General features: G+C 25.0%; 1 protein-coding gene across 3 annotated transcripts in view; it reads right to left on the reverse strand.

Moving 5' to 3' along the window:
- The window catches only part of LOC101234289 (cadherin EGF LAG seven-pass G-type receptor 2), a 62,420-nt gene that overhangs the window by 6,348 nt on the left and 31,916 nt on the right, over window positions 1-24,156 (reverse strand). For all 3 annotated transcript variants that reach the window (XM_065817277.1, XM_065817279.1, XM_065817278.1), the window contains 20 exons: window positions 23,926-24,156; window positions 23,667-23,833; window positions 21,853-22,027; window positions 18,387-18,583; window positions 14,989-15,192; window positions 14,800-14,868; window positions 14,064-14,208; window positions 13,133-13,279; window positions 12,839-12,917; window positions 12,589-12,691; window positions 4,009-4,061; window positions 2,860-2,980; window positions 2,559-2,662; window positions 2,360-2,465; window positions 1,988-2,208; window positions 1,437-1,845; window positions 1,105-1,276; window positions 873-980; window positions 489-605; window positions 370-408 (listed from right to left, as the gene is read on the reverse strand). The exon at window positions 23,926-24,156 is cut by the window's right edge and continues 51 nt beyond it. In XM_065817277.1, the coding sequence (XP_065673349.1) occupies window positions 370-408; window positions 489-605; window positions 873-980; window positions 1,105-1,276; window positions 1,437-1,845; window positions 1,988-2,208; window positions 2,360-2,465; window positions 2,559-2,662; window positions 2,860-2,980; window positions 4,009-4,061; window positions 12,589-12,691; window positions 12,839-12,917; window positions 13,133-13,279; window positions 14,064-14,208; window positions 14,800-14,868; window positions 14,989-15,192; window positions 18,387-18,583; window positions 21,853-22,027; window positions 23,667-23,833; window positions 23,926-24,156 (2,967 nt within the window). The remainder of the gene's footprint in view (window positions 1-369; window positions 409-488; window positions 606-872; window positions 981-1,104; window positions 1,277-1,436; window positions 1,846-1,987; window positions 2,209-2,359; window positions 2,466-2,558; window positions 2,663-2,859; window positions 2,981-4,008; window positions 4,062-12,588; window positions 12,692-12,838; window positions 12,918-13,132; window positions 13,280-14,063; window positions 14,209-14,799; window positions 14,869-14,988; window positions 15,193-18,386; window positions 18,584-21,852; window positions 22,028-23,666; window positions 23,834-23,925) is intronic.

The raw sequence follows: 24,156 nt of genomic DNA on the forward strand, positions 1-24,156 counted from the left end.
AAGCAACCACAAAGCTGAAGATAAAAAAAGTTTATAATTTACCTAATGATTGCAAATAGAATGAAAGTAGTACTTTCAATACTACTTGTGAGTAAAAATAATAAACAAACTATTTTTAATACATACTTGATAGTACAAAACATAATACACAAAACATAAGAGCACAAACTAACCAAAAAATGAACCAAACAAAATTAACTAATCAAAATCTATCATTGATTTTTATTTATCCAGTTTAATATTTAAATTTTTATTAAATTGAAAACTTTGTTGTCAATATTGAAAAAATGAGAAAACCACACTATGTAAAAAAACTTATTTTTATGACTGCGCTGAGGATCTAATAATATTTAAAAAAAGTGAAAATACCTGAAGGTGTTGAGTGCATAGGTCCATCAGAAGCATATGCTAAAACAGAGTTAACTACAATTAAATGTAAAAAATAAAATAATGCAAAAATATTGATTAAAAAATTATGTGAAATATACTTCTTTTAATAAGCTTTTTTTGATTGGCTTGTTTCCATTCCACTTGATGAATACTGGGATTGAAAGTGGGTTGAGGTGCTTTACCATTTTTGTTTATGAAATGAAAATTATCAGCTCCTATCATAAAAATATCTTAAAATTGAACTTAGAAATGACAAATTAAAACTCAACATAAACACTAAAATAACCAATTAAAGTTTGGAAAATAAAAAAATCAACCAATAAAATCTTAGCATAAACAAAACAAAAATGATAATCATTTACATAAATAAATAACAAATAAAATTAAAAAATATATATATTTCAAGCATTTTTAACTTACTATTTAATAAAACCAAAAATATTTATTCACAACAAAATTTAAAATATCAAAATTCTTTTTACTTGAGCTGTTATCACTGGAATCTGAATCTGAATCAAGAACAACTCTTCTTTTTTCAAATTCCTCTTCATCAGAAGAATCTGATGAATCGTTATTTGTAGTTTGAAAATCTAATCAAATAAAAATAATAAAAAAACAAATTAAAATACTGCAAATAAAATCAAAAGATAAAAAGGTTGAAAAAATTAAATGATATGAATTAGAAAAAAAAGAATGTTACAAATTGTTTATTACCTGTTGCATCAGAGCTAGTAATTATTCTCCTTGGATATCGTCCTCCATCTGTATCACTGCTATCTGATGTAGAAGAAACAGCAGTAACATTAAAAGCTTGTATAGTGGCCCTGTATTTTTCAGAAATCAATTGACCACGTTCATCATCAAGTAACTTCCCCAGAGATGGTTTCTGTATCAAACAAAATAACACTTTCTTTCTAATTATAAAAACAATTTTTTATTTTGATAATAATAAAAAGAATTTAAAAAAATATTCTGAATATCTTTTTGAAATGTAATTTTGACATTAATTATAGACATGTTCACATAAAAATGTCAAATAAACTTACAAATTTTTTGTTATTTTTTATTCCGTACGATCTATCACCAGTCTTGATACGCATATAAGCATTATATAATTCTCTACGAACTTTTCTGTTCAAAACCAAATAAAACATGGCTATGTACAAAGATGTTAATACACAGCATCCCGGGAAAATATAAAGAAACAAATAATGATCAAATGTAACAGTAATGACAGCTGCCACAATCATTCCACCAAAAAGTGGAAGAAAAAAAAATGAAATAAGGACACGATATCTTATAGCTTGAATTTTTCTAATTTTCTTTTTGTCAACTTTTTTCTCACAACTGGTAATTGCAACGCAAACCATTAGGAGTATGATTCCAGCAACTATTGCTAACATTGGTGAGAAAAATGTCCACATAATTTCAGGGTCTCTGATTAAAATCCAGCAACTAAAAATAATTTTTTTAAATAATATTTTAAAATTACTTTTAAATTAAATAAATTATTTATTTTTAAATTAGATAGTTATATAATATATGAATATAGTTTTTAAAACTTTTTATAGCTTTAAATTAAATTTTGAGAACTTACAATTCTACATTTCCATAACCATCAGGTTTTAAACCAGCTGTCACTCCAACAATCATAACAGGAGCTCCCCATCCAATAAAGTAATAAAACATCATTTGACCATAATTAATGTCTCTAGGTTCAAGAATCATTCTATACATGTGCAAAGACTCAACAAGAAGCCACGAAAACGTACATGTAAAAAAGTAATGTATTATAATTGCCACAATACGGCATCCGCTCTAAACAAAAGTAACTTTATTTATTACACTATTTCTATGTTTAAAAAAATTATAAATTATCATAGTACTGTGCAAAATTGTTTTTACTTCAAGTTCATAGTTAATAAATATTAACAATTAAATCATTTTGAGTAAAAAAAATAACTTAGACCTCTCCAATATATGTTCTATTTATAGCAAGCATAAACACAAGTTCCGCTAAAAATGTTGCAAACACCAAATTCTTGTGGATTGAGTTGAAGTTGGACTTTAACTGGCTGAAAATTTCAAATAGACAATATATAAACAGTAAACAAATTAAAAGCCATTTTTAACTATCTATAATACATACAACATGTTAAATGACAAACCTTAAAAAAATATATATCAAAAAAATAATGAACAAGACACCCAGTGAGACACATAGCCCTAAATATGTTAATGATGTTGGTTGATAAGTTCTCTTAAGGTCTTCCTAAACACAACAAAAAATATTAACTATTAATTTTGAGAAACAATTCTTGTGTATAACAATAATGATGACCAAAACTTTTTTTTTTAAAGTTTGGTTTTAATTAAAACATTATGATAATTATTTTTGTGTTTAGCAATATATATTTAAAAAAATTCCTACAGAGATGAAGGAATATTAATATAACATAAAAATCTTACAGAGTATTTAATTCCAATTAAAGCAAAGGACCCAAGTTGTTTACATAAACAAACAATATCACTTGTATTATCAGATATCATGCTGCAGCCATTAGGAGACCAACCTCCACCTGAGGTACGCCTAGAACATATATTAAATATACTTTTCTAATTATTATATTAATTGGCAGTAGTGGTGCAATGGTAGAGCGCTTGCCTCATAAGCGAGAAGTTCCAAGTTCGATCCCCACCACGTCCCTGGCAGTACCATGCTACCTTGTTTTTCTGCGCGGCGGCCTTGTTCATCAATGTTTGTGTTTTAGAGTTATAGAGTAAAGAGAGGGTTGTAACCACAAAAGTAGCCTCCTAGACTGTAGTGGCTTTCTCGGCCTTGGAGAGGTGAATAATTAAAAAGTAAATTTTTTTTCAAAAATCAATTGCAATGTTTTATTTTGTGAAAAGTATAACTTTCTAATATATATATATATATATATATATATATATATATATATATATATATATATATATATATATATATATATATATATTAAAAATAGTTTTACAGTTGAAATAATTTCTAAATATAATTAATATTGTTATAAAAAGAGATACTATTAAAAAAAATTTAGCAATATTATGTTTACAAAAAAAATTATATTTTTATTCATTTTATATTTTTCATATTGATGTAATAATAATATTCTTCATTTAGACAAGAAATAATAAACAAATACAATGTTATAATTATTAAATGACACTCTTTCTAGTGGTAAACTATCATCAAATCCTATTATTGTTTTTAAATTTTGTAAGTAATGAATTATCATTCCTCATAAAACTTTTAAATCTATTTATTAAGATTTTACTCAGTTTAAGAAATTTAAAAGTATGAACTGTTATCTAACCAAACATTGGCAAATTATGTTAATATTTAACACAATATTTACGGTACTTCTGAGAAAAATACTTTTGATAAAAATTTTCAAATCAAATATTGTAAAAACCAAACAAACATAAAATAAAAATTATATTTATATAATTAATAAAAATTTATATTATATAATTAATATAACTTTTTCATAATCTTCGTAATAAAAAGTATTTATTTCATGTAACTAAAAAGACTTAAATAATATAAATAACTTCAAAATACTGAGAAAAAAAACGTACTCTAAGGAATAATTCCAATATGCACAAATTAAGGTTTGTCCTTGAACTTTTTCCTAAAGAATATGAATATTTCTAATGTATATTAAATATATAAAATTTGGCATTGAAGTTAATATTATATATAATATTATATATTATATACATATATATATACCATAATATATATACTATATTATACCACTGAGTCACATCATAAAAAAAATTATATCAAAGTTTTTGATAAACATTAGCGATAATAACAAATTTAATTTATATAGCATATAATTTTAATTATTATAATAGAAAATAATTCTAATAAAATATAATAAAAAGTAAATATCTCGGTTATCAATGTCTGATTGATAACCGAGACATTGAGACAAACTGTTTTTATTACAATACTATCATTGACTATGACTTTCTTACATCTTAATATGAATACTGTAATTTAATAGTGTTAGTGTTGTTTCACTTTTGTTTTTAATAAAGTAGTTTCAAGGCTTTTCTAAAAGAGTTTTTTTACTCCACGCGGTCTTTTAAGCAAGGTCTGCAAGCCGATTAGAGCTGATAAATTTTTAGTTTCAAGTGGAATTGATGTTGTTGATTGTTTAAAAACTAAAATTTGTTTGTTGTTGGTTGTTTTTATTTTTCTAATTTTTAAAGCCTGTTTTTTTATTTTTTAGAAGAAGTTAGAACTAAAACGACTGGTAAAATAGTTTTTTTTAGTACAATGTTTCTTTTTTAGTAAAGTGTTTCAGTTTTGTCTTTAGTCTTTTTAGAACATTTTAAGCAAGTATTGTTTTATTTTTTAGAGCAGTTAGAAGGAGCTGAAGGCCTTTTTAGTAAGTTCAAGTTTATTTATAGTATATAGTAGTTTATTTATAGTTTATATTAGTAAGCTTATTTATAGATTATAGATTAGGATTAATGAGAATAAAAAAAGTTTTTAGACAGGTAAGCTGACAGCGACTTAAGTAAGTTTTATCATTTAGGTTTTATTTGAGTAAAATGTTGCATTAGCAATTTTAGTGTATGTAATTTTATCTCAATTTTTATTTTTAGACAGACAGATAGAACTCAGTAAGGACTTAGATTTTGTAGATTTAAGAGCTTTTTTTTAATATTCTTTTAAATCATTGAATATGCATTATATATTTTAATAAATTTTGTCATTTAGGTGTGGTATCATCAGCTGGTGCATCAGCAAATAGTAATGTATTTTATTTTATTTTAAAAAGAATCAATAAATATTGTTTATTTAAACATAATCATCAGGATTAGATAAAATAGCATTTTTATTTAATATTTTTTTATTTAGTTTAAACTTTAGTGGCATCAGCCACAACAGGTAACTTAGTACATTTATTTTGATACTTGAATTACATTTGTTACTTTCATATTCAAGCAGTAAATATTGATGATTTCAACATTATCGTCAGGATTATATAAATAAGCTTTTTTATTTTATAATTTATTTTAGTTGCTTCTGGATCAACTTTAAGTAATGGTAACTCATTAATTCATTTTTTATTATATATAAATGTAGATAGAAATATGTAAGTTGGAAATTTTTGTAGATTTGAGACCAGTAAGCTTTTTTCTAAAGGTTCTTTCTATTTTTGGATTAAATCCACTATCACTATGTTTGTTCTATTTTTATATAAAGTGCTTTAATATTTTTTGTCATTTTGGATTTAGTTACTTTTCTGTTTTTTATTTAATAAAAACAAGCAATAAATATATTTTTCATTTAGCTTTGTCGACTTCATTATCCGGTAACTGAATAATTTTCTTTTGGTAGTTTTTCACTTGGGTAAAACACTTTCAAAACATTATAATTGTGTCTTCATTTTTTTAGATAGCAATGAAGTATTAAGTAAGTTTGATTTTATTATTTAGATTTTCTTTTTCACTTTTTTCTAAAAAGTAAATTAAATTAAAAAAGTTTTTTCTATTTTAGATATGAAGCAACAGCTTCATAAGCAAGAATATATTGTATATATAAATAAAGATATATATCTTTAATTGTTGGTTATATATGAATATATTTAATTGTTAATATATTTAATATATAAATATATTTAATATATATAATACATTTAATATATATAATATATTTAATATACATATGTATATATATATATATATATATATATATATATATATATATATATATATATATATATATATGATATATATATATATATATATATATATATATATATATATATATATATATATATATATATATATATATATATATACATATGTATATAATATATTAAAGACTAGACTAGACTGTTATATTAAAAATTAGCCTATTAATATTTAGAACCATAAATTGTTGGTTAAGTTTCTTTTTTAATTTTTATTATTTTATTATATTTTTTTTTACTTCTCCTTCAAAGGCGAGTTGGTAAGTTAGGCATACTGTTCTTAATTTAGTTTGATATTTTCAAACTTTTTTTTTTTACTATTTTTTTAAATTTTTTTTTACTTATGTAAATGTACTTATGTTATGTATGTTCATCATGGCTAACTATATAACAGGCCCTGCCAACGCGCGGCTTGCGTAAAAAAACTGGAGGCAAGATTAAAAATGTTTTCGTAGTAATATTTTTTCTTTGTTCTTAAAAATATTACTTCTCATGGATATAATATTTGTATGATATATCTACTAAAAGTAACTTATAAAAAGTGAAAAGATGAATTTATTATTCTTTTTTTTTTTAATTTTGTTTATAACTAACATTGTAATATAACTAACAAATAACATAACAATTTTAAATTAACTTAAATGTATCTAAAACTAATTATGTTTAAACAATTTAGTTAGTATATAAAGATTTATATTTTGCTATAATTTAATATTGGCATTTACCACAAAATTTATTAATGCGTTTTTTAAGTATTAAAAATAAATTTTTGAGAAAAAAGAGATAAAATCTTTAGAGAATAAAAAGCAAATACAAGCTTTTTAGATATTTTACTAAACACTTTTTTACAGTTTTTGTTAAAAACATTGCAAACATTTTACTTTGTGCTGAGTTTTATCAATTTCTGCTTTGACTCCTTGTGTGAGCGAGGTGAATAGAGTCGACAATAATTATTAAATAAAATAATTGTAATTCTTAATCCATGATGTCTTTGCATACCTAATAAATAAAATTGAAATTGTTAAACCTCCTTGATTTACGTCCTTTACAAAATTTCCATACGCTTCATAGAAATAAAAGGTATCATCTGGATTTTCATCTTCACGAATAATGTACCCAGCAATATAAATGACATTTTAATATCAACAGTCAATGAATCACACAGAGCAATTGTCAATAACATTGCAAACACCCTCGCTTAATTAAAAATTTACATTTTGGACAAGAGTGATCTGAACCTAGATTGGCTAACACATTTGAACTTTTCTCAAACTTGCAACTTTGTACAATATATAGTTACTTTTTCAAGAACTTGTTGAACGGAAATGAAGCAAGTTCCTCCTGGGCCTTGTCTTAGTTTTACAAAGAGCTTTTCTAATGGATCTGTTCTAAAGTTGCCTAAAATACATACTGATGAGTTGTATCTAAAAGATATTTTGACAACTGAACCAAACCATAACAGGTCTGAGCTAAACAATCAGCAGTTTCTCTTGTTAGTAATTTGACTCTTTTTCCTTTTTCCATTTTTTTTTTTTTTTTGTATTGCAAAATCGCCCATTGCAGAAAGTTTGCTTAAATTGTCATCATTAGCAAAAGCAAATGTCTGCATATGGATTGTGAACATTACAAATTTTCCAAAATTCAACAGCTTTAGAGATAAAAATACTCGTCCCTTCATTTTCATGTAGGTCTGGATGTTTTTTTAATGCTGACAATGTTTCATCACAAAACACTTTCAGACAAGTGATAACTTTTTGTCTTTCAATTGGCTTTGGATAAACAGAAACTTCCGTTAATTTAGACATTTTAACAATGTTTTTTGTTTCAAGCTTGTACAAATTAATAATATCAACCTACCATGCTATTTGTTTTTCTCTATCAATATAAAATTCAAGTTCTTGAGTTTTTTCTGTGATCCAGTTATTACGTATACTTTTTAATAAATGAACATAATCAAATAAAAGAAAAATATTGTCTTTAGTACACCATGCTTCTTTTTTTTTTCAAAAAAGTTATAAAACTTCTGAATAGCAACAACATTGCCGCCATTATTTTTAATTGCATCAAGAATCAGGGTTGTCTGTTTAAGAAGAAATTTAGCATCAAGTTCTCTGACTGGTAACATTTTGTAAAGAAATTTTGGTCCATTAAACAATGTTACAACCAAAAAGCTCAGTACCGTGTTTGCTAATAGATGAGGTTTGTTTACTGATTTACCAAATACTATGCCACCATGATACTGCAACATTGGTTTAACATAAACCTTGAGAAGTAAAATGCCTGTTTTTTGTCTATCATCTCTAAGATTAGAGAAAATGTCTGATATAAGTGGTATTATCTAAAGATTTACATTTAGATGTAATTCTTCCAAAAGTACATAAACTAGGAAGTTCAAAATCTTTTCTGACGTGATTGTAGGCTGATCGTGAAAGAGAAAAATACTCAAATGCTCGCACAATTGTTTCAATTGGATACTTTTTTTCCCCAATACATGTTTTATTCATTGACAAAATTTGTTGATATACAACTTCTTTTTTGGGTGTTATTTCACATTAATTTAAAAATCTTAATGCTTCTTGGATATGAGAAAATTTGTTCATTATATCTCGGCTAGATGATAAAGTCATAACACTAATTTTAGTTCCACAATGAAATGCTTCAAAAGTGAGATCTTTATTTATGCAAAGAAGAAAGAAATAGCACTTTCCTTTAAAAATTCTGGAGACTGAATATATAATATATCATTGCATAAATAATTAATAATAGCAAAATTAAATTCATTAGTTTTTAACTTTTCATACAAAACATTAATACTTTCTATTTTTTCTTATGAATTAAATATTGCTAACTCATCTTCTTCTTGCCAGCGAACACTATTAAGACTTTTTGATGTTTTTCTAAGTGGCATGGGTGCAGTTGGAACTAAGCTTAGCTTTATGCAATCAAATACTGACGGAGCATCACGAGGTCTCAGCTTCCTATAATCAGTAACAGTTGAATAACTTTTTGGCCAATGTCTTTCACATACTACGGTGTTATTAGTATCAGGAACATTATCTCTCAGTATTATAACACTCTAACGATTTTGTTCTTTAATGTTTCTTGGAAGTCTAAATGTTTTAACTTTATTCTGAGGATTATAATTGTCATTGCAATTTGTTACACAACATCAACCAACCATTTTCTAAATACTAAATTAAATCCTTTGCTTAATCCTTCACCTCTTGACTACCTTTTTTTTTAAATTTGGAAGTTAGTTAAAATAATGACGGGTCTTTGATTATTGTAAATTTTATGCAAATATTAAATTTATGCATATATATATATATATATATATATATATATATTCAATTTAAATTAATTTTATCAAATAAAATTTTAAATGAAAATTATTTTGTTAATTTTATAATAATTATTTATTAATGTTATATAATTATTATTGTTACAAAAAAACCATCCTCGTATTTATTTTGTAAAACTGCTTTCTAGTTTTTCAAATATAAAATATCATGCCTCAAGTTTTTTATGCAAGCCGCGCGTTGGCAAGGCCTGTTATATAGTAAGCCATGACTTATATACATGTACTTATGTAAAAAAATCCATCTAGATAAGTTGTCAAATGACAAAGGTGAAATTTCATTGAAAATTTCTTTTGTACATGTTTTTACTTATCTTTTAGTAAGCAAGAAGAATATTTAGGTCTATATTTTTTTTTGTTTTGTTTAGATAAAACAACAAATGGTAATTATAAGTTCTCAATTGCTATAATATTTGCTTGATTATAAGTAATACATTTTTTTTTGTTATAATTTTGCTCCATCAGTTAAAATTAAAATTTTAAAATTCAGTTAAAAAAATATATCAATTTTTATTTTTAGAAATTACGTATGAAGATTATAAAGCCTTTCGGCAAAAGAAGCCTGGACCTTTGACCCATTGGTTATTTCAGAGGTGGATTCAGTATGGGGGGTCTGACCACCCATTATTTAGATAGGGTGGCCAATACCCCTCATACAGGGGTCGAAGGTCCAGCAGGATAATTAAAAACTTTTATGTCTGCAATTTAAAAAAATGTTATTTGTAGACATGAAAGTTTTTGTGTGTGTATATATATATATATATATATATATATATATATATATATATATATATATATATATATATATTTGTTTTTTGTAAATAAATTTTGTTTTTTCTTTTGTGTACAGTGTGTGTCTATATATATATATATAAATTTTTTTTTTTGTAAATAATTTTTGCTCTCCTTCTACAGTAAGTGTAGGGTAGATTAGGGTAATATGAACACCTTAAGCCGAAATTGGAATATTTTCATATATAATTATGCTGGATCCAAAATTTTTGCGAATAATCAATTTTTAGGGATCCCTATTCATGAGGTTTTAAAAAAGTAGCAAAAGTGCTCATATTACCCACACCACTTGGTAATATGAGCTCTTTAAATTAGCTCAAAAAAATAATATTAATTAAATTAAAACACATCAACCTGACAATAAGAAAAAATTTTTGTTTATCAAAAACATAATCTAATTTTTGGCATAAACTTAAATTTAAAAACAAAAAGAGCTTAATATCTCCTACTTCTATTTTTTAAATATATTTTGCATTGCGTAATTTATGGACAATCCCTTACTGTTATATATTTAATGTCTGTTGTCTGACCTTTTTTAGTTATATGTACATAGAAAACATGTCTGTTAATATTTACTGTAATGTGATCTTACAAATATCTTAAGTTACTTGCTAATGCTTTGTGTAATTATTGTGATGTTATTGTTGTAATGTTTTGTGTTGAAAGACAGCTTGGTTTACCTTCCCGTTGGTGTCTATTGCTAACAATGATTACAGATAGTTTCACTAACTGCTTTTAATCATTCACTAAAAGCCAAGATAACATTTAATATTACTACAGTACAATTTTTATACCTCATATTAATTATTTTTTATCTTTAGTGTTATTAACAATTTTGCTCTTTGAATGAGATTAGTTAAATGAGTTGGCTTTTTATTAAAAGATATTGGTTTCAAAATTGAACACCATCGTCAAAATGCTCTGGGTTAAGTAGTTTATAAAAATCTGGTTTCTATTTTGTTCTTTTTTAATTTTTACTAATTTACTTTTCTATAACTTGCTACTAATATGGAATCTCGTAAATTTTTAAATATATGTTTAACAATTGTCCCTATTGGTAATAATTATTTTTAATTATTTTAATACAGTTTTCTTTACAATAGGCTATGCTTGGCTCCTCGGTCCTGTAGATGGCGGCTGATATAACTGATTTTGAAAAGTGCCTTCAACGTTAATTGTTTTTTAAGAAAAATGTGTTTTATAAAGGGTTTTTTATATATATATATATATTTTTGTTACATATTTAATTAAATATCATGTAAATAAATTTGTTTAAAAAAAAAAAGTAAACACAAGTTTAAATATACTTTTTACAATTGTTTTATATGGTTTTAACATCTGTTTTATAATCTTTTCAGCTCATTATGCTGGGTGAATAAAAAAAGCAACTGCCTTTACTCAGCGCTTTTAGACTAATTGCTCACCTTTATGTGAATACATTTATTGATTTTGCTCAAACTTGTATTCACGTAAAATGAGACAATTACTTCAAAAGTGTCGAGTAAAAGCAATTGCATTCTTGAATAAAAGAATTTCTTTTCATACAAGTTGACAAGTTATATTAATAAGTTATATTAACAGACAAGCTAAGGTATAATTTTTGTGAATATTTATTTTTTAAGCTTCACTCATCACTCTTAGAAAAATAAAGACAGTTTTAAAAAAATTAGAAACTACTCAGTTAAAAGTAAAATTAAGAGGAAGGAAAGGGAAAATATATTTCAGATATTTTACCTAAACAATTTTCTGCAACTTTAAAATAAGACTTGATCTATGCATATAATTCAAGTCATATTTTAACATAACGATTTTGTTATGATTTGCACATATAATGTTCGAACATTGCAAAATAAACTTAACTGTTATCTGTATATTTAATGAAGTTTAATGAATGTTAACTGTATCTTGAAGCTTACAATTTAGCTTAAATGAAGCTTATAATTTAGTTTAACTAGGAAGCCAAGAAAAATAAAAGTAAGCAGAACTAAAAAGACATTAATAAATTTATATTTTATTAGAGAAAATAAATAAAAATTAAATAGTTATTAGTAATTTATTTACTAATAACCTGTATTATGGGTTGCCTAATGCTAGTTATTATTATACAATGTATTATTATACAATATATATTGGCATTGATTTTACTTAAATAAACTTTCACAAAAGTAATCTGACATGATGCATGCTTGCCACACATGTTGCAACATACATTCTCATGACACAGTTTTCAGGATATTTTTAAAATAACAAAAATGCATAAGCTATAAAAAAAAAATCAACCAAAAAAAAGTGTACCGTTATGTTCTTGTGTTTCATTCTTAAAACAAACTCAGATGATCCAATATTGGGGATGGTTACAGTAAATACATCGGAGTATACATCAACACTATATTTTCGGCTATGATAATATAAAAATAATTATAAATAATTATATGCAACAATAATATTATAAATTATAAATAATTATAAATTTTTTTTTATTGATAATTGCACTAAATTAAGACTTAATTCACTAAAATAAAAGAAAATGTTAACAATTAAGTACCTTGTAATGGTATCAAAACTTGATGGTAGTAAATTACCAAGGGTTTTATAGATAATCAGACCAATGTTTGTATTCATCACTAAATTACATTATTAAATTATTTAACAAATTAACATATAAATTATAAATAATTTAAATAAATTAATTTAATAAATTTAAACTTATTTAAAATATATCTTAATTTAACTATTTAAATTATAATTAATTATAATTATGATTTTTTCAAATTAAAAAAATAATAATAATATTAATAATAAAATATGAAATTCGATAAATTCAAAATAACAATTTTACTTTTTGAATTGCTGTTATTAAACATTTCACTTGAAATGACAATATCAGCATTTAAAGAACCCCAAACAGGAAATTCTTTCCACCACAAAGAAAGTTGTTGAGGAAAAGTATTTTTTTTATTAATGTCAAATGATTGAATTTCCAAGTCTAACAAAATAAATAATTTTACTGATCATTAACTATTGATAAATTTGAATAAAAAAAAATTTTTTTAATAAAATAATGATTCAAACAATTGCAAATCTGACAAAAATTAAAAAATAAAAACGCTAAAGTTAGAGACAGATAAAGATACAATGTTTCATTTGTTTCATTTTAGCATTTTTTGACACAGAATTTCATTCTTGTTTTTACTCTTGTATAATATACACAAAAGCAATTTTAATATTGGATAACTTTTGTACCTAATACAACTTCTAACATGTAAACAACAACGTAATACAACAGTAAATTTTAAAATAAAAAAGAAAAAAAAAGAAAAAAAAAAAAAGGGTAAATAAAAAAAAGAAAATACAAATAAAAAAACTAATGTCTACATAGTCAACATACCGTTGTTTTCATGTTACACAACACAAATCAACTTAAGTATTTTACGAGTTAGAGGGTGTATACAAAAATATTATTTTAAATAAAATATTTCTAGCAGGATTTTATATTGTAAATAAAAAATTACCCAATAGTAAAATTAATTTTGTGAATGTTATACTGTAAAATTTCTATTTAATGACAATTTTATTATAAATAATTTAAACAATATTTATGTTTTTGCAATTTATTAATGCAAAAAATAGTTTTTGTATCAATAAATTGCTGAATCATCAACCAATGAGAATTGTTTGTTTTGTTTTCTTTCTGTTTTTAATCATTATCTTAAAATGATATTTTTAGCTAAAATGTTATAAAAAATGTATAACAAAATTAAAAAAATTACAAATGTTCTTTGATGCTTGGCTGTAAGGTATAAGCTGTAGAGAAGATCTTCGATACCGCCGACTTTTAATAAAAGCTAAATTATTTGTTAATACAGTAAGCAACTTCTCCATTTGTAACATTACACCTGCAGATCCGGAGGTTTTCTTTGAAAAGTAAAAAGCAAAAATTGTTTAAAAACATAAATGTCAAAAAAATATAAAAACAAACAAAAAACTAAGAAACAAAGCAAAACAAAAAACTGTATCATTTTTATATAACTCACTTTTTTTTATCTTTAACTAATTTACTCCTAGCAAGGCTGGAAGCAACCACTATTTAAATTGGGAGTTACCAAAAAACAAAGAATGTTGTTAAATAGCAAAATAATGGTTGACAGAAAGTTTGAGAAACTGTAAAATGTATGAAGTATGGAAAACATAAAGACAGGAGAAAATTCTAAAAAATTGATGTGAAAGGAAAAAAACTAGATAAATGAAAGTTTTTAGAGCATCAAGGGACAGATACAGTAAAAAAATTGAGTTCTGGTTGATGGATTTGTGGACAACCTTTTTTTTTTTTTAATAAAAAGACTATACTGAAAATTAGGAAAATAATTTATTGAAATTTTTACACATTTTGTGCTAAGAAAAATACAGAAATTAATGTGCCAACAGGTTAAAATGTAGATAAAAAATTAACAACTATCACTTATCTACTATAGTTTTATTGTAGCATTACCTGGTAAAAATAAATACCTCTTGTATAGGTTTCCAAAACATTGCAATTTCTGCTGCAAAAAGACAACTTGCTGACTTTATAATGTTCTTGAAAAAGTAAAAACAGTGTTAATACACTTAAGTTTAATAAATAATGTTTATATATACTATATGCAAGTATATTTGCTATATATACAATATTTATTATAAGCAAAACAATAATTGTACCTCAACAAAGCGATGATCATCAGATGAAACAAGATTTGAACCTGATTGCGCACTCTCATAAGTCACTAGAACAGTCAAAGCTTTATTTCCAATTTCAACATCTTTTCCATAGAGACGTAATGCAGAGCTTGCTGCGAAATCTAATTGACTGGCAATGTTGTTTACAAGTATTGAAGAAATATTTCTGTTGTGAATCTGTGATATCTTGAACAAAAAAATTTTTTAAAACTTATAAAACTATTTAAATACTAAATATTAAACACAGAAAAAGAATTGTCAACAAAATGTATTTATGCTCTCAGAATGATATATGATCAGATATGGATCAAGATCTGTGCAAAAAAATATTTGTAGACTTTGGTCTGAGTCCAAATCTAAGAATTCTTAAAAAAAAATAAAAAGTTTTTGGATGCACACAAAAAGCAAGGAACAGAATTGGAAAAGGACCTGAAAACAATCTTAGTATCATAATAAAAAACTGAACGACTTTAGGACTTATTACACATTTTGAATTTTGAAACTTATTTTTCATTTTGAAATGTTATTTTAAAATAAATGATATATTATTACAGATTACGATATGTCATTATCTTTGTATTTTTATTTGAAATTTTAAGAAATAATTAATTTCATATCAAAACAACATTATCATTAAACAACAAGTTTAGCAACATATCAGGGCTCGAATTAAGCGTATATATATATCAGGGCTCGAATTAAGCGTATATATATCAGGGCTCGAATTAAGCGTATCGCAATTGCTTTTCACATCTACGCGAATAGTTTTTTCTTAAAAAATATATTTTTGTGATTTTTTTGATTTGTTGTTGTTGTTTAAGTTACTTTTTTTCTAATTTAGCTTTTTTTTTTGGCAATTCTTAAAAGTAATGTTTTTACTATAAAGTACGCCACGCTAAATTTATTTTTCAAATAGGATGATCATTTGCTCTTTCGTGCAGAAATTTTCATTCAAGATAAAGCACTTTTGAATTTAAATTCCTTAAAATCTCTGAAACAAAACAACCTGGTTTTTATCCTTGTTTTTTAAATGTTGCACCAAGTTCATTTATTATAAAAAATTTAAATTATTATTTTATCAACAATTTTATATAATTAATTTTACTACTTTAAGTATATTAAAATATATATTTTGTTTATATTATTTATATTATTATATATTATATTTATATTATTGAAATTTTTTTCTATTAGTTAATCAATGCTAATAAAAACCAGCAACTTTTTTGCTTTAACGTTTTTCGCTTTAACGATTTTCTTTGATTTACTGAATGGATAAAGTACATCACAGTAAATTTACTTATAAACTAAATCAAAACAACCTACAACTGTAAGTTACTACAGTAATTTACAGTTACTCAAATATTAACTTATCAATTATTTTAATTTACTTGATATACTCAAAGACTCGCAAAAGTTAGCCATACAAATGTTTCTGTTTATATCTTATATGTTGTTAACACATAATATAAGCTTCTAATTAAAAATTATTTTAACAAAAATTGTAGAACAGAATATGAAAAACGCAACATTTTTTTATATTTTCATTTTATTTAAAGCAATATCAAGATTAAACTATAAAAACTGTTTTTCTATAAATATCCAAGTTGTTTTTTTTATAAAATATAATAAATATAATATAAAATAATATAAATATAAAAAGTTGTTTTTAGGAATTTTATTTAAAAAGAAATCTATTTAAACAAAAGCATTTTAAAATTCACTTACTCAAATTATTTTACGAAATTGAAAAAAGGGAGAAAGAAAGTTTTTTTTTCGTAAATAGTAAATTTAGCAAACATTTTATAGTTAAATTATATTTTGAATAGTTAATTATATTTTGTTTCTTGAAAATAGTTTTAAAAGTTGAAACATTCTATTTCAAACATTAAACCAGTGATTGCAAAAATTAAAATTAAATTATAAAAAATTTAATTTAAACTTAATAGATTATTTTACTTCTGTTCAAAGAAATTTTTTTCTAAAAAAAATAATTTAAGTATATTCTTAAAATTAAAAAAAATATTATTCAAGTTATTAAACCAAATTTTTTTGTTTCACTTTTTATTGGAAAACAATTTGAATAAAAAAATTGAATGAAAACATCAATTTAAAAACCATTTGAATGAAAAACTTAATTATACTTAAATTTTTTAATCATGCACAAGATCGAGAAACAATAATTTATAAAAAACGTGGTATCTAATGCTTTTTTGGTTTGATCTTACTTGTTTGGTCTATAGATTATAGACTCGTATGGTCTATAGCCATGTTTTTGCGCAAATATGAAGTTTTATGAATGTTTAAATTTATTAATTAGAATAATTTTATTTATTTGCTTTGTTTAAATTTAAACGCGTTTTTATGTTGTTAAGATTATAAACTGTATAAAACAGCACAAAACAGTATCACAAAGTTGTTTTACATTAACACAAGCTCTTTATATTTTTAAAACAACTTTGTTTTATTGTTGTTTTACAGCTTTTTACAATAACAATTAATTACTCTTTAAAAATAACACGTGTTTTTTCATTAAATAGTTTTCTATGACTAATTAAAGTGGTTAAAATATTGTAAATATTTGCGTTTTTACTCTTACTGTTTACTTTTACTTTTTTAAGTATCATATTAAGTAAAAACAATTATTAAAAAAAATATCTTAATAGTATTAAATATGTTACTTGCTCATTACACTTTAACTGCAACTTAAACTTTAAATTATAACTTAAGCTGTAAATTATAACAGAAATTTATGCTATTTTAAACTCCGCCAAACAAGAAAATTATAAGATAATACTTAAATATGAGAAATAATATGTTAAAAAAATAAAAATTACATACAAAAGATACAATTTTATACCCCCCCCCCCTACTGCAAAGCAACGCGAGGTATGAGAGAGAGAGTAGGGGGGGGGGGTATTTACAAGCAAAAAAAAATTTTTTTTGCAATTAGATTTTTTTTACATTAATTCGAGCCTTATATATAATATATATCTTCTAAGAGCCTTATTAATAAGAGTTAAAAGACTCTTAGAAGGTGTAAAAACTATAAAAACAGACCATTATGCATTAGTTGTGGTTTTTCACATAATTATCAAAAGAGGAAGTAGTAGTGTTTAGCAATTTACTGCTAGATGCTACCTCTTAACATCATAAAATAAAATTGAAAGATTGCTTTTATGAACATTATGACAATATTGTATAATTTTGGTTTAAATTTTTAAATAAAACTATATTTTCTAAATAACTGTTTTATTTTCTTATGCATAAACTCTCACATATCTTTTGCATTTGATCATTTTTTTTTGTATTGACCTTATTATGATATTATTAAAAATTGACCTTATAAAAAAATAACTATAAAATAAAAAAAATCATACTGCAGCATCAATATTTGCAAATCCCACAGAAGTACAACCAAATAAATCAGGTGTCAGCCAACTTTCTCTTTCATGACAATATCGTGTGGCATTTCCAATTGCTCCACTTGGACAAGATTCGATTTGTGTTTCACCAGGACGAATGCGGCTCCACCATATTCCCTCAAGATATGATTCAGGACAAGATGTATTGATTTCTAGAAATATACTATTATTTATATTATAGTTAATATATTTATACAACTTTTTTATATCATATATTACTTACTTATATACGTATTGATTTTTAGAAATAAATTTCTCTCTATATTATAGTTAATATATTTTTACAACTATTTTATATCATATATACTTATATAATATAAAAACATATATATATATATATATATATATATATATATATATATATATATATATATATATATATATATATATATATATATATATATATATATATATATATATAACATGTGTGCTTAAGTATTTCTGTCAGGCCATGATCAAGATCATGAAGATCCTACTTATACTGATAACATGTAATCCAACACAACCTGCCACATGTCCTGCTGCATTGTAGGAGACATTTCAAATCAAAGACTAAGAAGTCAACTCTTAAAATACTTAGTTGAGTATTGGTAATGAAATAGCATCTTGATTGAAATACTAATTTTAACAAACTGTAAATGCACCCAGTTACTGTGTTGTAGATGGGCCCTACACAAAGACTTTAAGGGTGAGTAAAAAGATTCTTTTTACTCACCCCTAAAGTTATTGATTAGCCATACACTCCATCATCATCTAATAAGCTGATATTAATGTTAACTTGTGTTACATTATTTCCTGCTCTAATGGCTTTTCTTGACTGTACTCATTGTTTTTTGCTTGTTCCTCCTTAATAGTGGTTGTGCATTTCTTTCTGTTATTTTCTTAGTGGGAGTTTCACTCTTCAAGACATTGAACTAATAAATCAACAATTCTTATATTAACTTCTTGAAAAACCTTCTTAATTTGTTCAAATAGTTCATATTTATCCTTCAAATTGGCACTCTTATTGTCAATTATTTCTCAAATATTTTCAATCTCCTCATCGCCTCTTCTAAAGAGGTTATTTTTTGATTTATAGCTTAAAAGTTTGTTTTTTCACTGGTCTACTGTCCAATTTTAGTGTGCTTTGGCAAACACAAATCTATAATTTTCTATTTTTAAAAGAAGTTAGAGATTTCTTTGCAGCCATGGTAAAAACAACTTTGCTTGTTAGGTTTTTGATGCACTGTGCAATTGGAAATTTAGTCTTTGTGATTTTTTTCTCAAACACCTGCCCAAATGATTTTGGTTCACAACAGCCAAAAAATCCCAATGATTTTACAGTTTTTCTTATTAACCTCCACATTTATTATTAACCTCCACAAGGTTGAGAAGACCACTACTGTCAAAGAGGCTACTTTATTGTGGTTACAATCCTCTATCAACTCTTTAACTTCGAAACATTACCTTGACAATCAAAGGAAGCTGTGAGGAGAAATTATTATATACAGCTATATTGCATTTTCTACAAACTACAGCTTGACATTTTCTGTTTTTAAAATCTTTAATAATATTTTCAAGTAAAACAATTCCTAATTTGTCTTAAGCCATTTTTAATTGCAACTCTTGTTGCAACTTATGTTTATATTTAAATTTAGTTTAAAAAAATTATTAAGAAATTATTTAACAGTTATGATAAAAAGTGAAAACAACAGAATACAGTAAATTTAATAAAACAACAAAATCTTTTAAAAAATGCATCCTTTTAATTTGCCTACCTTGTTTAGTGTAAAGAAAACTTTTTCAAAAATTTTTAGAAAATTTTTCACCTGTGAGAAACATTTGAATCTCAAAACAACATAATGAGAATCACAAAATTTTTTTGTGATTTCCATTATGATTCAAATATTTTAACTTATGTTGAGAACATAAAATTATGTTAAGAACATAATAAACTATTTAAAAATCAATATTTTCAATTGTTATTGTTCAAATGATTTGTTCAATAATATGTTCAAATCTTTTTTGAATAATTTTTGTTTTAAATTTGAGTTTGTTCACCATATTTTGTCTAATACTGTATATTATTTTCTTAATAATCTCTACAGTGATTTGTTGAAGACACAACTTATTAATTCAGTCTTGACAAAATATTATCACTTTTGATGAATTAGGAGAAGCAGAAAATATTGAATGTAAATATTTATCTGTTACAGCTTGAGGCAGCAGTGGGGGTGGGAATTTTGAATCAAACAAAATTTAGTTATTTACTTCTAATAATTATTGCTTATTATTAAATATAATTATTATTATTATATTATTATTAATTAATATTAAAGATAATAAGCAACAATTGATATAAACATAATAAACAGTTTATACTTCTATATTGATGAATAGCAACACTCTTACTGAGTCCTTTACTTTATGTGTTCTTGGATAATCTTTCACTACTGACTTCTTATGGAAACCATATATACATTCCATTGCAAAGTTAGATTGGAATACATATTGATGATTACGATTCCTTTAAGATCGGAATACATATTGATGATCAGAAAGTAAGTTATTAGATTCAAGATGAGAGATTAAGTGTTTGTTAATTAAGACAAAAACCTTGCTTATGATAGTAAGAAGAGTAATAAGATGGTAGTTAGACAAGTCAGATCGCTCTCCAGAATTTTTGAAAATAGGGATAACAGATGCAGCTTTTCAGCAGGCTGGAAAATAAGACTCTGATTAGCACTTGTTAAATAGTTTTGAAAATATAGACGATAGCTTCGAAGTAAACACCTCTGCAAGACTATAACAGGTATGTTGTTCGGACTGCAAGCTGTAGAAGAGTTTAAACAGGAACTCATTTTAGATAAAGAAGCTGGAGTGATACAAATGTCAAGGAATGAATCAACCTTTTTGTCAGCTATATCAGGTAGAATGTGATTAGTGGAATCAAAAGTTTATTAAGATTTCAGAATTCTCCGGGGCCTAATTTTTGAAATAAAACACAAGATTTTGAGACCTGAGGGCTTTGCCGCTAGACAAAACTTTTAAAAATGGTTTTTAGCAATAGTAAACAGACGCATGTTTTGCGGAGAATTGTTTTGGCGATAGATATGGAAGTAATAGTTATGATTGGAAAATGCAGCAGCACAATGAGAGGAAAACCATGGAGAAAAGTGAGACTTGACTTGGAATGGTTGAGAGAGAGTAAAAGAATCCATGTCAGCCTGAATCCAAGAAGTTACATAAAAAGCACATTTGTCAGCAGGAAGTCGAAAGATTTCTACCCAATGGCCATCACAAAGAGAGACATACACAATTTACAGTTTTTTTAAAATATAATATAATAATATTTAATATTTGATAAAAATAAGTATAGTATTATTATTTAATTAAATTAGTTATAAATTATGAAAGAAAAAAGAAATTAAAATAAACTAACCATTACATTTGCTTCGTAACTCCTGCCACACTCCAGGGCACCTGTCACACTTTTGACCACTAACCTTTTCCTTACAAATACAATTACCAGTGAACTTATTACAAGTTGGGGTCAAAGATCCTTCCAGTAGGCAATCACATGGTACACACTTTCCATTCAGACTGTAGAATGTGTCCTTATAAAAATTAAATTAACCATAAAATGCCGTCAGTTTTAAAGTACTTAAAGTTATGTTATTTATACATAAATATGAGTTCTAACCTTAAAATAATTCACCTATTGTTTTTTCCAAGAGTTTTATGCATTTTTATGGCTCTCAGTGATAAGTAACAAATAAAAATGCATGATAAATTTATTTAGAAATGTATGTTAAATTTTTTTTTTTTTCTTTTTCTGTAGGTTGATACTTTTATCAATCTTTGGCTAAAAATGTCTAAGAACCTGGGGTTTATACTGAAAAATAAACTTCGAAGGTTTTGCCAGGTGTTTTGAAACCACTTGCTTACAAAAATTTACTTAAAATATTTTTTGTTTTTAATAGTTTATTTCAATAATAGCTGAGTTTTATAGTCCAGGAGCCTGGGCTATAAATAATAAATAGAAAGGCTTTACACCCAGTAATATTTGTCAATGTTGCCCATAAGTCACTTCACATTTTTGGAGCTCCAAGAGTAAGACCAAGAGTAAAAAATTTTGTGACAAAACAAAAGTCTGTTTTTTTTTTCCTTTTTTTTTTAATTATTCACTCTCTCAAGGCTGAGAAGGCCACTACAGTTGAGGAGGCTACTTTTGTAGTTACAACCCGCTCTTAACTCTATAACTCCAAAACATGAACCTCAACAAACAAGGCCGCTGCGCTGAGAAACAAGTTGAGTACGTACTACCAGGGACATGGTAGGGATCGAACTTGGAACTTCTCGCTTATGAGGCGAGCGCTCTACAGCACTATCGCATACATACACCACTATCGCATACACCACTATCGCATACATACACGCTTTAGTCAGAATGCCACAGATGACATTGTAAAAAAAGAGTTTTTTAAAGAGTGATGCTATAACTTCTGAAAGTTGAGTCAATGGGAAGCCATTTATTTTTTTAGAAGAAAACAACACAAAGCTTAAACCACATATTTTTCAAAACATTGTATAAGTCATTTGACAGAGTTTAAGAATAATCAAATATTGAATATAATGATTTTGCCTCCCCAACCACCAGATTTTTCTCCTATCTGACTTTTATGGGATGAATTAAAAGTAATGTCAAAAACTAATGCTAATGATTCAAAAGATATGGAAAACTTCATAAAATAATTAAAAGAATATATTTGAGACAAAATATAACTTAGCTACTGTTCTTTTTTTTTCTTCCTAAAAATTCTTTAATGATGACATAACTGCTTTTAAAGAAATCATTTTCTATGCACAATATTAACTAATTTTGATGTACATATAATAAATAAGAAGATAACATATAATTAAGGTAGATTTTGTTTTCAGTTTTTCTCCCAATAGTATTTAAAACTTTTAAATCTTATATTGAAAAGTATTACCTTTTGAATAATTATGGGCGGTAACACGCACATGTGTGTGTGTATATATATGTATATATATATATATATATATACATATATATATATATATATATATATATATATATATATATATATATATATATATATATATATATATATATAACACAGTCCGATTACTGGCATACTTAACGACCTAATTAATAGTATAATAAAATAAAGTTTTTTAAACAACATAACTTTTTTTTTGTTAATATAAAAACCTTATTTAATAAAATGACACCTTGCAGAAGCATTTTCCAGGAATTCCACTCTTTTGACCATCTTTGTCACATTTATTATCAAAGTTTTCATGTGCTTTGCATACACATGGGCCACACAAACCAGATTTAGGATCACCATAATATTCATCATCGCAAGTACTTTTCATTTCTGTTTCACAAAGATCTCCTACATTTTTATAAAAATAAATTTATCTTAAATTCGAAAAAAATTAAAAAAAAAAAATAAAAAAGCAGTAATGTAAAATGCTGTAAATAAACCTGTAAAGTTCCCAGGACATATACATTTAAAACCAGATTTTGATATCATAGATTGGGCACAAACACCACTATTTAAACAAGGTTTTGAAAGACAAATGTCTTCGCATTTAGGACCTTGATAACCTCGTTCACAATGACATTGAGGCTGGGAATAATATGTTTTGCATGATCCATGTACACCACATTGAAAAGAAGAACAAATGTCTGAATCATCACAACCACTTTCAATAT

This window comes from Hydra vulgaris, chromosome 14 (genome assembly GCF_038396675.1).
Source record: "Hydra vulgaris chromosome 14, alternate assembly HydraT2T_AEP".
Taxonomy (NCBI): Eukaryota; Metazoa; Cnidaria; class Hydrozoa; order Anthoathecata; family Hydridae; genus Hydra; species Hydra vulgaris.